At 57.1% G+C, this 15,495-nt stretch overlaps 1 protein-coding gene across 10 annotated transcripts in view; it reads right to left on the reverse strand.

Moving 5' to 3' along the window:
* The window catches only part of PTPRF (protein tyrosine phosphatase receptor type F), a 93,209-nt gene that overhangs the window by 11,469 nt on the left and 66,245 nt on the right, over positions 1-15,495 (reverse strand). For 3 of the 10 annotated variants that reach the window (XM_073007396.1, XM_007979083.3, XM_037998181.2), the window contains 11 exons: positions 14,308-14,613; positions 13,450-13,643; positions 10,299-10,325; positions 8,860-8,977; positions 8,204-8,782; positions 7,394-7,491; positions 6,955-7,208; positions 6,776-6,869; positions 5,956-6,174; positions 5,440-5,594; positions 2,919-3,034 (listed from right to left, as the gene is read on the reverse strand). In XM_073007396.1, coding sequence (XP_072863497.1) covers positions 2,919-3,034; positions 5,440-5,594; positions 5,956-6,174; positions 6,776-6,869; positions 6,955-7,208; positions 7,394-7,491; positions 8,204-8,782; positions 8,860-8,977; positions 10,299-10,325; positions 13,450-13,643; positions 14,308-14,613 — 2,160 coding nt within the window. The remainder of the gene's footprint in view (positions 1-2,918; positions 3,035-5,439; positions 5,595-5,955; positions 6,175-6,775; positions 6,870-6,954; positions 7,209-7,393; positions 7,492-8,203; positions 8,783-8,859; positions 8,978-10,298; positions 10,326-13,449; positions 13,644-14,307; positions 14,614-15,495) is intronic. The other 7 variants (XM_073007397.1, XM_007979084.3, XM_073007398.1 and 4 more) reach the window with 6 other exon arrangements.

The raw sequence follows: 15,495 nt of genomic DNA on the forward strand, positions 1-15,495 counted from the left end.
TTCTCAATCTCTCTAGCTGCTCTCCATCCATCTTTCCTTAACGCTGCACCACCTTCCCTACCCTGGGCTCCTTCTTTGGTCCAGGTCTCCTTCTCGCCCTCACCCTGGGAGAGCCCATTTATTCTCAGGCTTTGACTACCACATGCTCCTTGGCCCTTCCCACAGGGCTTCAACCCTGATGTCAGCTCAGAAGTCCTCAGACCCACAGACCCGCTGGCCCCAGGACACCCCTAGGCCCTGCTGACTCAGCCAGTGACTGCAGAGCCACCCTCACCTCTCCCCACGTGGACTCTGCTGCTCAGACTCTGCTGCTCTCACCTCCTTCACGTCTCCCAAGTCTGTCCCCTCTGTTCCCACTGCCACCTTTCACTTTGTTGGTGGCCTTTTAAATGGTCTCCCTGCCTCAGTTTCTCCTCTCTAATCCAGTCACCTCGAGGAGCCAGAGTGACATTTCTTTTTTTTTTTTCTTTTTTTTTTTTTTTTTTTTTTTTGAGACGGAGTCTCTCTGTCGCCCAGGCTGGAGTGCAGTGGCCGGATCTCAGCTCACTGCAAGCTCCGCCTCCCGGGTTCACGCCATTCTCCTGCCTCAGCCTCCCGAGTACCTGGGACTACAGGCGCCTGCCACCTCGCCCGGCTAGTTTTTTGTATTTTTTAGTAGAGACGGGGTTTCACCGTGTTAGCCAGGATGGTCTCGATCTCCTGACCTCGTGATCCACCCGTCTCGGCCTCCCAAAGTGCTGGGATTACAGGCTTGAGCCACCGCGCCCGGCCTCAGAGTGACATTTCTAAAGCATGGTTCTGACCATCTGGCTCCCCTGCTGAAAACCTTTAATACCTCCCTGGCATCCTCAAGAGGAAGTCTAAGCCCCTTAGCCTGACATTCAAGGTCCTTTTGACTGGACCTCTGCCTAGCCCTCCAGTCTTCTCTTGGCTCAGTATTCCCCCAGCCGCTAACTCCCATGCTGCAGAAACCCTCAGGTGCTCATAATTTGATGCACATGCAATCCGCCCAAGCTTCTGCACATGCTTCCACTGGGGAGCTCTCTCCCACCCTTCTTTTCTAGACCAATGCCCACATGGCTCAGCATCCCATCCCCGAAGAGGCTTCTCTGCACTCCAGGTCCCAGCATCCTGGTGCTTGATGCTTCAGAGATCTAATCATGCTAGCTTGCAACAGCCTGCTAGGTCTGCCTGGCACACTCTCCAGACGTGCTCACAAAACTCAGTCACCATGTTATGAGGAAGCCCAGGCCACCTGAAGAGGCCTCATATGGGTGTCCCAGCTGACAGCCACAGCAAGGCTCAGAGCTGGCTCATCAACCATCCGTCACACAGATGAAAGAGGCTTTAGAATCCAGGGGCTGGCAAACTTGTATCCGTAACAGGCCAGAGTGTAAATAGTTTAGGCTTTGTGGACATCTGGTATCTGTTGCATCTATTTAATTGTGCCTTTATAGTGCGAAAGCAACCATAGATAGATAGGTACTATATAAATAAATGGGTGTCACTGTTAACAGTAAAATTTTGTTTGTTTGCTTGCTATTTTTGAGACTGGGTTTCGCTCTTGTCGCCCAGGCTGGAGTACGATGGAGAGATCTTGGCTCACGCAACTTCTACCTCCTGGGTTCAAGCGATTCTCCTGCCTCAGCCTCCCGAGTAGCTGGGACAACAGGCGCCACCACGCCCGGTTAATTTTTGTATTTTTAGTAGAGATGGGGTTTCACTAGCTGGTCTCGAACTCCTGATGTCAGGTGATCCACCCGGCTCAGTCTCCCAAAGTGCTGGGATTACAGGCATGAGCCACCACCGCGCCCGGCCAGTAAAAATTTATTTACAAAAACAGGTGGTGGGCTGTACGTGGCCATGGACCATAGTCTGCCAACCCCTGCTTTAAATGACTGTAGCTCCCAGCCTTCAAGTCTTCCGACTGAGGGCCCAGACTTTCTGGAATAAGGACAAGCTGTTCCTGCTGTGCCCTTGTCTGAATTCCTGCCTCACAAAAACCGTGACAGATAATACATAATTATTGTTGTTTTAAGCCACTAAGTTTTGGGGTAATTTGATATGCAGTAATAACCAGCGCATACATACACAAACCCTGTGTGTATGCATTAGTTCACTCGTTCCTTCATTTATCTGCGTGTTCATTTCACAGGCATTCAACAAGAACCCATCGTGTGCTGAATACAAGGGATGGGGGATGACAAGACACAGTTCCTGGCACCACAGAGCTCAGAGACTGTCACTGAGGCAATCCCACTTCACTGTGAGAGGCGTCCAAAGGAAGAAGGAGGGAAGTTCCTGGAGCCAAGGAGAGACACCTAACCCTGTGGGGGTGTGGGAAGGAGGAGAGGTGTGAGCTACATCTGCTGAGTGTTGGGAGGAGTGACATTTCAGGTAGAAGGAAGAGCTGCACAGCCCCGTGAGAGTGGCTAGGAGAAGGGGCAGGTATGTGGTATGGTAAACCTGGGGTCGGCCTCCAGGAAGGCTCAGGTGCATGCACTTCATCTCCCCACGAGTGTCAGGTGAGGCATCTCCCACTGCTAACACGTCCCTCTTTCATGTGGAGGGGCCAGAGTACTGGCCAGACACTGGCCACCCTGCGGCAGAGATGTGGGCTCTGGGAGATCCTTAGCCCATATTCAGAGGCCTTGACTGAAGACAAGGCAGGGGCTAAGTGGCTTTTGCACCTGAGACGGTCCTGGCCTAGGGCACCTGTTCAGTTGCAGGATACGGGGGCTTCTCAGTCATTCCAACCAAAATGGATGAGCGCAGGGAGAAGGGCAGAAAGGAAGAAGAGGAGCAGGAATAAGTGCATGTGGCCCAGGAACTTCAGTGGAGACCCTGAGACCTGCAGAACGGAGCTATGGGCCTGCCAGGTCTGGGCTGGGGGCACAGAGGCTATGGGAGTGCCCTACCTGGGGTCTGGTAGTTGAGCCTCCGCATCTCCACAGGGTCAGAGGAGTGGGCCAGCAAGGAGTCCTTCAGTCCGATCGATTGCTCATCCTTAGAGGATGGGGAGTGGGTCCTTTTCCTAGAGACAGAAGGGAGGCTGGTGAGAACCTGAGGTCCAGGCTAAGACAGTGACACACGGCATGGTTGGCTGCCAAGGAGCTCCCCCGCCACCATGTCCAAGGCTCTGTCCTCCTACTGCCCCACCTCTTCCCAGGATCTCTGAGTGCGCAGGAGCCAGGGCCAGAGCAGCCTTGACATGAGAGAACACAGGGCAGGGAAGGGGTAGGGACAGCACGAGTGTGGCATGAGCAGAGGGGCAGTGCAGCAGGGAGGAAGGGGTCGCAGGGGAGGGCAGCTCCTTTGGATAGAAGGTAGGTCACTGCAGGACAGTGGCTGCTATCCCCAAGGCCACCCAGCTGAGTAGCAGGAACCACCAGGAATAAACATGCAAATGACACATAAAATACACAAACAGCACATGGGACAGGGCCCCAGTTTTCTGGCCCTGAGAGTATCAGGGTAAATGCCCAGGGCAGCAGGGGAGGGACAGGGAAGGCGTCACCCTAGCTGGGCAGAGTCCTCTCTCACTGGCCTCAGTTTTCCCGTCTGTAAGGACAGGTCAGAGACAGACCATAGGGTTCAGCTGCCAACAAATAGCCAGAGGCTACTTGTGGTCTGCAGACGCGTGTGCTTGGGGAAGAAGAATTTGAGTGCGTGTGCCCGGGTGTGTACCAGGACACGCCTCTCCGCACAGTGAGTGCTCTTTGCATATATACGAGACTGTCTCTTGCAGCACTTTGGCAACTTCTCAGAGAACCGGGAGCCGGGTGACAGTTCTGGAGAGCTCTGTGCGCTCAGGGAAAGCAGTCAAGTCTGTATTATGCATGTGCCCCAAAGAAGGAGCAACCTCTGCAGAGTTGAACTGGCAAGAGTGAGACAGAACCTGCCTCCTCACACCAATGAGGACTCAGTCCTGAACCGGGGAGCCTGCTGAGCTGACTGGACAGTTTGCTGCTTAAAGCCATAGGCCAGGGGACTTCCGGTCAAAGCGTCATCCCTCCCTGCTGGCCCAAGATGTGCACAGGGATTAGAAGTAGAGGGCGAGGTGTGTGAAGAGAGAAGGAACAACTCCTACCTTTCTTGTTTACTAGGTCCCGAAAGACAAGCAAGGACAGAAGAAAGGAACGGTCACAGTTTCCACCAAGCACTCAGCCCTCTAATGACATGGGGACCCTGCAGGCCCCTTATATGGCACCCACGTGACATTCACAGGGAGGGGGTCCACCTCTCTGGACAGACCCAAAATGCAGGCGGAAGTGGGAAGGATTCGTGCGTTTGTGGGACACTCCTCAGGGACCCGCCCACAGGTCCATCCACCCTGGGAGGAAGGAGTGGACTCTTTAGGACAGAGCAGTGGGTCCAGGGTAGGGGCACAGGATATAGGCACTCCTCCATAGTGCAGAGATGTGCTCACACAGACTAGCGTATCTTCATGTGCCAGGTGCTCACTGACATGCCTGTGGGCTCAGCCCAGTGCTGGGGGCTGAAGGCTTGACACACAGGACCAGCTGCATTTGCAGTGGAGCATCACAGGGACAGATGTGGGGCTGTGCAAGGAAGGGGTTGGGGCCAGGCAAGGTCTTGTAGGCAGCAGAGCATGGACTTGAGTCCTGAATGATGAGGTTGCTGTTGCCAGGTGGGCAAGGGGAGGGAGATCCGCAGAGGGCACACCCTGTGTGGGCCTGAGCACTGAATGAGTTCAGTATCACAGTGTCAGGAGTGTGGTGGGGTCAGATTAGCCAGGTGTTTGGCTGTCAGGCTAAAGAGGCTGGGCTTTATGTGGGGAGCCACCAAAAGGTTTCAAACTGAGAGTGACAAAGTTAAATCTCTGGAAATCCCTTTCAGGCTGGAAGGTGCTCAGATAGGAAGGGAGACTCCTAGGGCAGGTAGTTGCCACTTCTGATAGAACTGAGTGGGAAAGATACACTGAGGCTGAGGCCGCTGCAGATGGCACGGGCACAGCAGGCCATCAGTCACGTCTGTTAATGAGCATCCATGATTGACCTCTCTTGGCCTAAGCAGGAGAGCGGGGCTGGGGAATCATCCAGGAATGCCGGCAGAAGGAAAGGACTCGAGGTAGGAGCTCAGGAGACGGCGGTGTCTTAAAACTGAAGAGGAGACGGACGCACTCTTATCCACAGAAACACAGACAGACAGACACGCCAGGGATGCACATGGGACAACCTTCTGAGGCTTTAGCTCGTCACGCCCAGGCTGCCACAGAGGCTCCCTCACCTGACAGATGCAGGCCTGCAGATGCAGGTAGGCACACACACTGCTCCTGCCCTTCCTGCCTTCCTGCTGAGCCTGAGGCCCAGGGTCCAGGATGCAAGGCTGCACATTCTCCACAGGCACAACGCCCAGAGAGGGCCTGAAAGGCGAGGGGCAGCTGGCCATTCCCGGAGCTCTGAGGGCAGTGCTTACCTTTTGAACAGGAGGATGGCGATGACAATGAGGATGATGAGGATGACTGCCAGCACGGGACCCGTCACCCACAGCATCTCCGGCTCCTCCTGCTGCTGGGCTGGTGTCACCTGGACCACGATCTCATCCGAGTAGGGGCTGGATGCATAGCGCTTCTGTGGCCCGGTGGAGAACAGCAGGCTGTGAGCTCAGCGTAAGACCCCCCAACCCTCTGCCTATCAATCCTGGAGAAAGGGCTCTGGGTCTGGGTTACACTGGGCCTGGTCTCCCAGACCCTACAAGGTGGACCTGGCAGGACTGGGTCCCTGGAGCCACATTAGGTCTGGCCTCTGGGTCCCAGGGCCACGTCCCAGGATCCCTGGGACAGGTCTTGGGTCTTTAGTGCTGCCCCAGGCCAGGGATCTTGTAGCCCCCAGAATGATAAAGACCTGGGGTCTTATGGTGTTTGAGACTGGTCTAGTCTCAGGCCAGGCCAGGGGGATCAGGGTGCTGAGAGCCAAGCCAGCTCAGGCAGACCTGGTCCATGGGTTCCTTCAAGGAGGCAAGCACAAAGCATTGGTAGCTCAGGTCCGGAGACAGGGGCCGGTTGTAGAAGCCCCGGTAGTTCTTCTTGTCCCCCAAGGTGAAGGTCTTGGGGAGCACATCCAGTTGAGCAGCCACATATGGCTTCAGACGCTCTGCCTGCCGCCGCCGCCGCCGCTGCTCCTCTCCGCCCTGCTCGATGGCTTCCAGAAGCTGGCAGAGCAGAGCACAGGGGTCACGCGGGGCCTTGGAGCATGCCGGCCGGCCTGGGATGTCAGCTCCATGGGCCGAGATCAAGGCTCACCTACCGTGTAAGGGTCCACACCTGCCCAACCCACTGCCCCTACAGAGTAATAGATACCACGAAGCCACTCCTCCCCACCAGCCCATAAGCAGCAGCCCTGTGGGTAAGCTGCCCCACCCTAACCAGGCTGTCTCCACACTGGCTGAGAAAGGACTAAAGGATTTCAAAATTTCAGGGACTCCTGGCTCTGGGGCTCACTGAGCCCTCCATGGCTTCTAGATTGGCGAGGCTCTGCAGTGTCTACAGGGCTTGCCATTCTCTAGACCTGCAGAGGCATCTCCACGACGTCCCACCCCAGGGATTCTTCATAAGCCCTCTGGGAGTTCTGTGAATATTCCCAGACAGTTTCCTCAAAGTCTCTCTCTCCAGAGAGGGGCAGGCTGTCAGCCAGGAGAGAGACTTCAATTTGGGGAGTGAATCTGAGAGTCACTGGGACAGTGCTCAGGGCAGGAAGGCCACAGTCGACCACTGCAATGGGGCTGTCAGTGTCCCCATCCCCTCCCCAGGTACCTCGTCCAGCTCCAGTTCCTCGGGTGTGCTCCACCTTGGCGCCAGCATGCTCCCACCCACACGGTCAATGGGTACCACCACGATGTAGAACCACCTGGGTGGGCAGGGCAGCAATCACGACTGTCACTGCCGGTCACCTCCAGCCCTGCCCTGCCTCCCCCAACACCTCGTGTGCATACCTGACAAGCGAGGGGTCCTGCACATGGGGCATGGAGAGGGCAAAACGGCCATCCTCTATGTAGGCAGAGGCGGGCAGCGGCTTGTGTGGCAGAAGGTCGGGGGCTGTGCGGATAGACACCAGGTGCTGTAGCCCCCCTGCGCTGCTGCCACGGTTCATCAGCACAAACGAGTACTCCGTGTTGGGCTGCAGGTCTGCGATCAGCTTTCGCATTGAGTGCCCGTCCACCTCCACACTCTGCCCGTTGTACAGAATCTGTGGAGTACGGAAGGGGCAATGCCTTTGGGTGAGGTTCCCTACCACGGGCTGCAAGGCACAGTGCACAGATACACAACCACAGTCCTGCTCCATAGCCAGATGCACATGGGTTAGGACTGGAAAGACAGCACCCAGCAGGCCTGTGTGTGTGCCAGGCTCAGCTGGCTGTGGCCCGTACTCACCTTAAAGGGCACAGCTGACTTATAGGAGTCAGGGACCTCCCAGCTGAGCAGCACAGATGTCTTCATGGCAGCCGCCACCCGGAAGTTCTTGGCAAACACTGCAGAGACATAGGGAGAGAGTCAGCTCCACTGGGTATGAGGTGGGGTGAATGCGCTGGAAGGGTGGAAGGTGAATGGCCAGGATGAGATACTGGTTGGGGAACAGGGGATTGAAGGATGGCTGCAGAGTACCAAGCGCCCCACTCCCAGCCAGCTTCAAACGGCACAGTTGAACTCCCAGCCCAAGCTCTTCCACAGCGAGCACCAAACAGGGTGGGGGATGCCACGGCAACCAGGGTCAGGATCTCCAGAAACACGAGTGTAAAAACTTGAGCCGATGGACACCAGGCCAGAGTGATCAGAGGTCAGTGGGTTTCGGTCATGAGAACCACGTGGCCACACACCAGAGCGTGGTGGAGCATGTTCACTAGAGGTCGGAGGGTCATGGCCCCAAGAGATTAGTGTCACACAACAAAGGTCAGGAGGTTGCACACCCAAGAACAGTGACACAGTCAAAAGAGATCAGTGGGTCAAGGTCATGAGAGATCAGAAGGTCACACAGCAGAGGTCAGTAGGTCAAAGACAGCAGAGATGAGGCACCAACAATGTGGTGCCCATTCACTAGAGGTTAGTGGTCACGGTCATGAGAGATTGGAGGTCACACACCAGAGGCTGGTGGATCACAGTCGCCAGAGGTCAGTGGCTCAAGGAGAGCAGAGACCCCCAGATGCAGCCATGCTTGGGAAGGGCTGCCATGTCCACAGCACACACCTTGCTCCACCGGCATGGTCCGGGACTGGATGCTGGGGCTGAGTGGGCCAGAGCCTTTGCTGGTCCATGCGCGGACCTTGATGTCATAAGTGGTGTCTGGCTTGAGGCCAGAAAGGGTAAAGTGGGTGTCTGTCGTGACGTTCTGCAGCTCCTGCTGGCTGTTGATGTCTCGGAACACCACGGTGTAGCTGGTGATGCGTCCATTCCTCTCTGCCAGCACTGGCGGGTCCCAGGCCAGTTCTGTGGTAGATGTGGTCAGTCCTGTCACACGCAGGTTTTGGGGAAAGCCGCTGGGTAGGTCCTCGGGGGTCCTGATCTCCTTCTGGAACTCCTCACCCAGGCCAGCCCGGTTCCTGGCAGCAAGCCGGAAGATGTAGGTGGTCCCCTTGTGCAGGCCGGTGACTGTGAAGTGCTGGTCATCCTTGCCGAAATCGATAGTGTTGGGCCGCGCCTCGTCAGCCCGGCAATACTGCAGCCGGTAGCCCAGCAGCTCGCCCGGCAGCTCCTTGGGTGGGTGCCACTGGAGCAGCGCAGTGTTCATGGCCGTGGTGCTGACCATCACAGTGGGCCGGCCTGGGACTGAAGGACCACAGGGTGGGCTCTGGCGCTGCCCTCCCGCTGCCCCACCCTCAGGTCTGTCCTGACCCCTCACTCACCTGCACCCGTTGTAGTAACAATTTTGGGCTTGCTGCGGGCACCATCCCCCTTGGTGGTATAGGCAGCGACAGTAATGGAGTAGGTGGTCTCTGGGGTCAGGCCGCTGATAGTGGTTTCCTGAGGGAGGAGGAAGGGTCCGTTCCCATCACAAGAATGCAGGGAGAGGCCAGACCTTGTCAGGGACCTCAGGACCCTAGCCTGAGGGAAGCCCCTGGGCACGCAAGGCCACGGGTTGTGGAAGGTGGGGCTGTACAATGGTGGCCTCTGCTGGAGGGGAAGCAGGTACGTAGGATGCAGGCCTGGGAGGACCCCGCCCATCCCAAAAGCCGGCGCCTGGGGCAGACAGCTCATCATTGCTTTCAGACAAGAACAAAGGGCCAGACTGTTTCCCTCACTTCATTGTGCTGTGAACGTAGAGTGAGGATGTAAACAGGGCATAGCCTCGCACACACCCAGCACCTTGCATGGCTCCTGACACCCACACGCACACAGCCTACAGCTCCTGTGTAAGCAGGCGTAAGGTCGCGTGTGGACACCAGTGCATGCATGCACACACAGAACAAGGTGGTGGGGGGGGTTAAGGTGCCATCCTATAGGACCCAGTCAGGACTCTGCTGTCTCCATATATATAGGCCACTAACTCTGAGAATGTCTATACCCTGCAATACCTCTTGAGAAAGGCGGGGGAGGGGCCAGGAGAATAAGAAAACCTCCACACCTGGGGAACTGGTTTCCACGTCTGTTCCCAGTGATGCCTGAGATAGCAGCCAGGGCAATGTCCTCCCACCTTGGCAGACCCTGCCCATATAACCCATCTGCAGCAAAGGCATCATCTCTGGACATGCGGAGAAACACCATGGGAGGTCAAGCCACACCACACAGAGAGAAGAGCGGGAAGCAGGGCAGGGACCAACGTGCAGTGGGAACAGAGCCGTCACCAACCCTGGTATCCCTCCAGCTCTGGCCTCGAGTGGGGCCCCTGCAGCTGCCACCACCCCCTCATGGGCCCCATCTGCCCCAGCTGGAGGGTCTCCCAGGGCTGGGGCTCCAGAATGCACCAATGCCAGAACCCGACTCTCCAGACCGCCCTCCCAGCCTGGGCCCTAAAGCAGGTGATTTTTCACTCAGGGATCAATAAGGCCTAACGATCAGGATCGGATTTAACTCCATCCCTGTCTGGCCCGAGCAGGGGCTGGGCCCTGGTCGATCATGAACACTGGCCTCAAATTGCTGCTCGACAGGCAAGAAGTAAGGATTAGAGGAAATGCCAATCGCTGCTCAGCTCAGTGCTCGTGTCTGAACGCCAATTTTCTCCGGATGTGGCTGGAGCCCCGTGGATCTTGGCAGCGCAGGCTGGCAGGAAAGGAGGGAGAGGGGGAGTGTCCCACGAGCCCAGCTTGACCCATGTCTTGTCCGCGTTCGCACACCTGTTACTTACATAGTCCTCGGACTCCTCTGGCCGCCACTGACCGCGGGAGAGGGAGAGAAAGGGAGACAGGATGGTGAAGGACTCTGACCTGGAGGGGCCCTTGGTCTGGAAGGGACCTGGCCCAGGGAGGACAGAGGGAGGGCTTTTGGGCCTCGAAGTACCCATGGGGGTAGCACCCCAGGACAACTCCCAGTTCAAAGATTTGAATACCTGCCTCACTGAGCACCAACTGTGTGCGCCAGGGCTGGGCTAAGGAGGGTAGGGAGACTACGAGGGCGGGCAGCCTACAGGGAGAGGACCCGCTGACAGAGGGGCCTAAGAACACAAAGCAGCTACAGATGATTTGACAATTTTGGGCTTGCTGGGAGGCAGAGGCTGCCAGACAAGGAGGGTGGGTTCAACAGCTCAGGCTGAAGGGAAGGAAGACACTGAGGGGCGAATGGGGTGCCCGTATGCCCTGGTTTGCCTTGGACAGTCCTGGCCTGTGCTTGTTGCCATGGAATGACTATTCAGTGTCTCGTTCCACCCCTCAAGGCATCCCAGATGTAAACATACATTATACAATCACCCCAGGCATGAGAAGCATCCCACAACAGTAAGAGCTGGGGGTGAACAGGGCACGTGGCTAGGGTGAGGCCAAGGGCAAGCCAGTCAGCAAGACTATGAAGGCTGCAAGTGACAGCTCAGAGCCTGGGCTGTAGCCCACAGGCACGGGAAACCATCTATACCTGTTCCTTCCTCAGGGTGTCTGAGAATCAAGGTAGGAAGGAATGTTTCAAGGCTGGCAGTGTTGTGGGCCTTTGGTGCATGTAGATATTCTAGATGGACAGGTGGAGGGACTGTGAGGTCTCCATTCCGAGGCCCCATGAAACATCACAGGGAGATGGTCCAGGACGTCTCCAAGCCGGAGGGTTGGGTCCTCCAGCCCAAGCACCCCCACAGTGCCGGTCTGGCCTCTGTCCACTGGCCTCCATGCTAGGTGGCCTAAGTTCCTCCTGTCCTGGGACACTCTGTTGGAAAATCCTTGCAAGAAGCATGGAACAGAATATGAGAGGAGGCTCTGGACAGGTCCTTAGTGCATGGCCACTTTATAGGGTGTGGCTGGGCCCACCTCAATTCCAATCTTCTTGCCTGGGGGGAGACCTGGGCTGTCTCAACGCTAGAGGCAGAGCAAGAAAGAAGAGAAAGAAAGAAGGGAAAGGCAGAGGATGAAATCAAGCAGAGATGAAGGGAAGGAGTCAGAGGAAAGGCAGGGGGAGGAGGGAAGAAAGGAGAAGAGAGAAGAGAATGAGCAAGACAAAAAACAGAGACTCCAAGAAGGACAGAGAAACGAAGGCCATGAGAGGGGAAAAAGGGAGGCAGGGAGATGGTATCAGACATAAAGGGAGACGGGTCTGGCTCCATACTTCCGGGGTGGGGGTGGGAACACGCACCACATAGTTCTTTCAGGCCTGATAGGGACCCTGAGCTGAGCAGATGGTGCTGTTGGGTGAAGGACAGAATGTGGTGCCCTTGATGGAAGCGCAGGGACAGCTGGGCCCCGTGGCCAGGCTCGGGACCAGGCCCCATCTGCTCTCCCACTGGCGAGGAACAGAATGACCCAGTCCCGAGGGGGCTACGGGGTAGGCCTCCATCTTCAGGGTCCTCCGGGAGCCCAGACTCGGGTTACCTCCCATGATGGGATGTCTGAGGCTTTTAGCCTCAGCGTCCCTGAGCCTCTGGCCCAGTTCCCTTCTGAACCTCTTGGGACCAGAAGCGGGTACTTGAAGTGGCTTCTCTGGAACTCCACTGGCCCCTCACAGAGGAGGGGGAAGCCCATTCCTGGGATGTTTCTGGGTAGGTGTGTTCACTGAGGCTCCACGAGGAGCCCTCAGCCTGCCCCAGGAATGCAGGTGGGTGCACATGCCCGCCTCCTCCACCCGGATGCCTTAGCACTAGGCAGGCTAAGAGGCGGAAGAGAGCACCCTTTGGGCAGAAAGAATTTTGCTTCAGATGGCTGAACCCAGCTGGAGGGGTGAGCCTCCTGTCTGTGTGGGTGACCCCACCCCTCTGCACAGCGTGTACAGCATCGAGTGGTACACGCACCCCTGCTCTCCGCCCAGGCAGGGGTAAGAGGCTGGACGGGGATGGGTGTGTGGGTCCCTCCCAGGCCCTGCTCCTGGATGGGGAGACCTTGAGAGCACCACACCACGTGCTGTGACTCTCCAGCAGGGTCTTTTGGGAGGGGGCTCATGAGAGCAACTGCAGCCCTTTCCTAGGGGTCCACAGACATGGCTTCTTATCCAAGTGTAGCCACCTACTTGCTGAATAATTCCGTACCACTCTCATAACCTCCCAGCATTCCAAGCTCTTCATCTGAATAGCAACCAGTGTTCAGAATACCCCAGGGAGCTCACCCCAAGCTCCAGAGCAGGACCATCCTCCCAGGAAGACAGACACACACAGAGGAAGGTGTGAGGCTGGCCAGCAGGCCTAGCCCTTGAGGGTGAACATCAGCGGCTGAACCATTCCCTGTGGGGCCAGGAGCAGGGCAACACTGTGCTTGGCTACTCACAGAGCTTGGCAGCAGCCACAGACCTGTGGCCGCCAGTGGGGTAAGACAGCCCCGGAGCACTCTCTCTACCCTTTGTGTGGGAGGAGTGGATGCCAGCCCAGCACTGTCTAGGGAGAAGGCACATCTCAAAATCCCAGCCTGGTGGGGCAGGGTGGCTCACACCTGTAATCTCAGCACTTTGGGAGACTGAGGCAGACGGATCACTTGAGGTCAGGAGTCTGAGACCAGCCTGGCCAACATGGTGAAACCCTGTATCTACTAAAAGTACAAAAATTAGCCGGGCATGGTGGCAGGCGCCTGTAATCCCAGCTACACAGGAGGCTGAGGAAGGAGAATTGCTTGAACCCGGGAGGCACTCCAGAGGTAACAAGAGTGAAGCTCCATCACTCTCTCACACACACACACACACACACACGCACGCACGCACCAAAAAAACCCCAGCCTAATCCCTGATGCTGCAAAGCATCTCAGGTCTCACAACCAAGGAAAGGCAGTCACAGCACTGCTGAGGGCAAGCAGGGGAAGAGGGTATCTGGGCCCCAAATGGGACCTTGTGCATGCTGGTCTGTGCTCACCCTGCCACCCCACCCCCACCCAATGCTGCACCTGGGCCTCAGCTAGCATGACGTCTTGGATGATGGGGAGTCCACGGGGCTCGCCATTCTCCAGCCGCACGTAGGTGACCTGGTAGCCGCGGATCTGGCCATGCTGCTTGCTGGGGACTGGCAGCTTCCAGTAGACATGCACAGCTGTAGAGTTCAGTGGCTCCACTTCCACCTTCCGCGGAGGCCCGCTGGGCACTGGGGGTCAGGTAGAGAAGGAAGTCAGGCCTGGAGGTATCGACCCTGGCACAGGTGGGCACAGCAAACTCGAGGGTCCTGCCTCAGCACCCCACTCCCCCAGGAAAGGCCCTGATATAGTTTCCTTAGATCATCTGTCCCTGGTGAGGCACAAAGGCGGCTCCCTCTGCCCGCCGCGGTTAAGAGCCCAGGACTGGCCCTGCTCACCCCTCTGGCCCAGGCCTGTCACTTGGTGGGTAGGGTCGACATGGGGGAACAGGTAGAGGTGGGACACCAGGTCTTTGACCACCCTCAGTCAGCACAACCTGTCCTGACTTCCTAGGCCTCAAATCACGCCAATGTCGGGCCAACGTGGAGTCTTGCTGATTCTACTCTGAGTATCTTTTACACCAATCTTCCCAATCTTGACCTTTCAAATCTTAGACGGGGCTGCTTCTCCCATCTTAGCCTGTGAAGACTTCAGCTCCTTTGGAGACAGCCCCAAAGGCTGGGATTTGGGCCTAAGTTATCCCATAAGTGACATCCCCCCACTCTGGGCCATTAAGCCTGAACCAGAAAGATGAGTCAACCTGGGCCTGTGTTAGGGAAAGGAAGGCCCTGGGGTGCTTGGCGGGTGGTGTCTGAGGCAGGACTCCTCCCCTCCCGCCCCGGTGGCACTGCCTACCGTCCTCATCGGTGCGCACCAGCACCGGGCTGCTCTCGGGGCCGGGGCCCACATCTGTGTGTGCCCGCACCCACACCCGATACTCGGTCCACTTCTCCAGGCCCACCAGGTCCCAGCTGGAGTGCTCGCGGCTGATGCCATCCACCACATGCCGCCTGCGGTCCTCGCCGTCCACCGCCTCGTAGGCCACGGAGTACTGGGTGATAACGCCGTTGCGGCTGTCGGCAGGCGGCGGGACCCAACTTACCCGGACCGTGGTGGAGCCCGTGCTCACACACATCACCTTCTGGGGAGGGGCGGAGGGGGCTGGGGAAGACAAATGGGGGGGAAGCAAGCAGATGGAGGGTGGGGATCACAGGCACAATGACTGAGTCACAGTGGACTGGAGACTCACCCGGGCAGGCTACCCCTCAGGTGCTGAAATGGCCATCCCAGGGTCCCTCCAGGCAGGCTGCTGCCACTCTCGCCAAGGACGCCTGACTCCCTCTGACCTGCCTCCCTCTCTCTCCCTCCCTCTCTCACACACGCACGGTGATACACACACAGTATCACACACACAGACTCTCACACAGCCTCACACACACATAGTCTCTGTGCCTCTCCACATACAGCGTCCCTCACAGTCTCAGTGCTTCCCACACGCCTCTCACATAGTCACTCACAGGGTGTCTCATACATATACTTGGTGTCTCAGTGTCTCACACACACAATGTCTTGGAGTATCAGTGTCTCTCACACAGACTCACACATACACAGAGTATCACACACCCATAGCATCTTGGTGTCTCACACACGGCATCTGACACACAGTCTCTCACACAATGTCTTCCAGTTCTGACACAGCTTCGAGTTCTCTCACACGAGGTCTCTCCCACACACATGCTGCCTCACACAAAACATACACGATATCAGATACACACAAGCACGTGGCCATCCCACCGCCACCCACACACACAGGTCACATATGGAGAACTGCTTCATGCCCACTGTGCCGCACAGTTCTGCCCTTCTGAGGAAGAGTGGCTGCAGTGGCCCTTTTGGCATAAGGCAGCCTTCACCTGTGCCTGCCTGGAAATGGTCTCTTTGTCAGTGCCACAGGTAATCACCAACTGGAGACTGGACATGAAGGCCAATGGCCCCTGGGGTTTGGAGAAAAAGTACCCAACAGAGGTGCCCTCACTCAACAGC

Source organism: Chlorocebus sabaeus, chromosome 20 (genome assembly GCF_047675955.1).
Source record: "Chlorocebus sabaeus isolate Y175 chromosome 20, mChlSab1.0.hap1, whole genome shotgun sequence".
Lineage (NCBI taxonomy): Eukaryota > Metazoa > Chordata > Mammalia > Primates > Cercopithecidae > Chlorocebus > Chlorocebus sabaeus.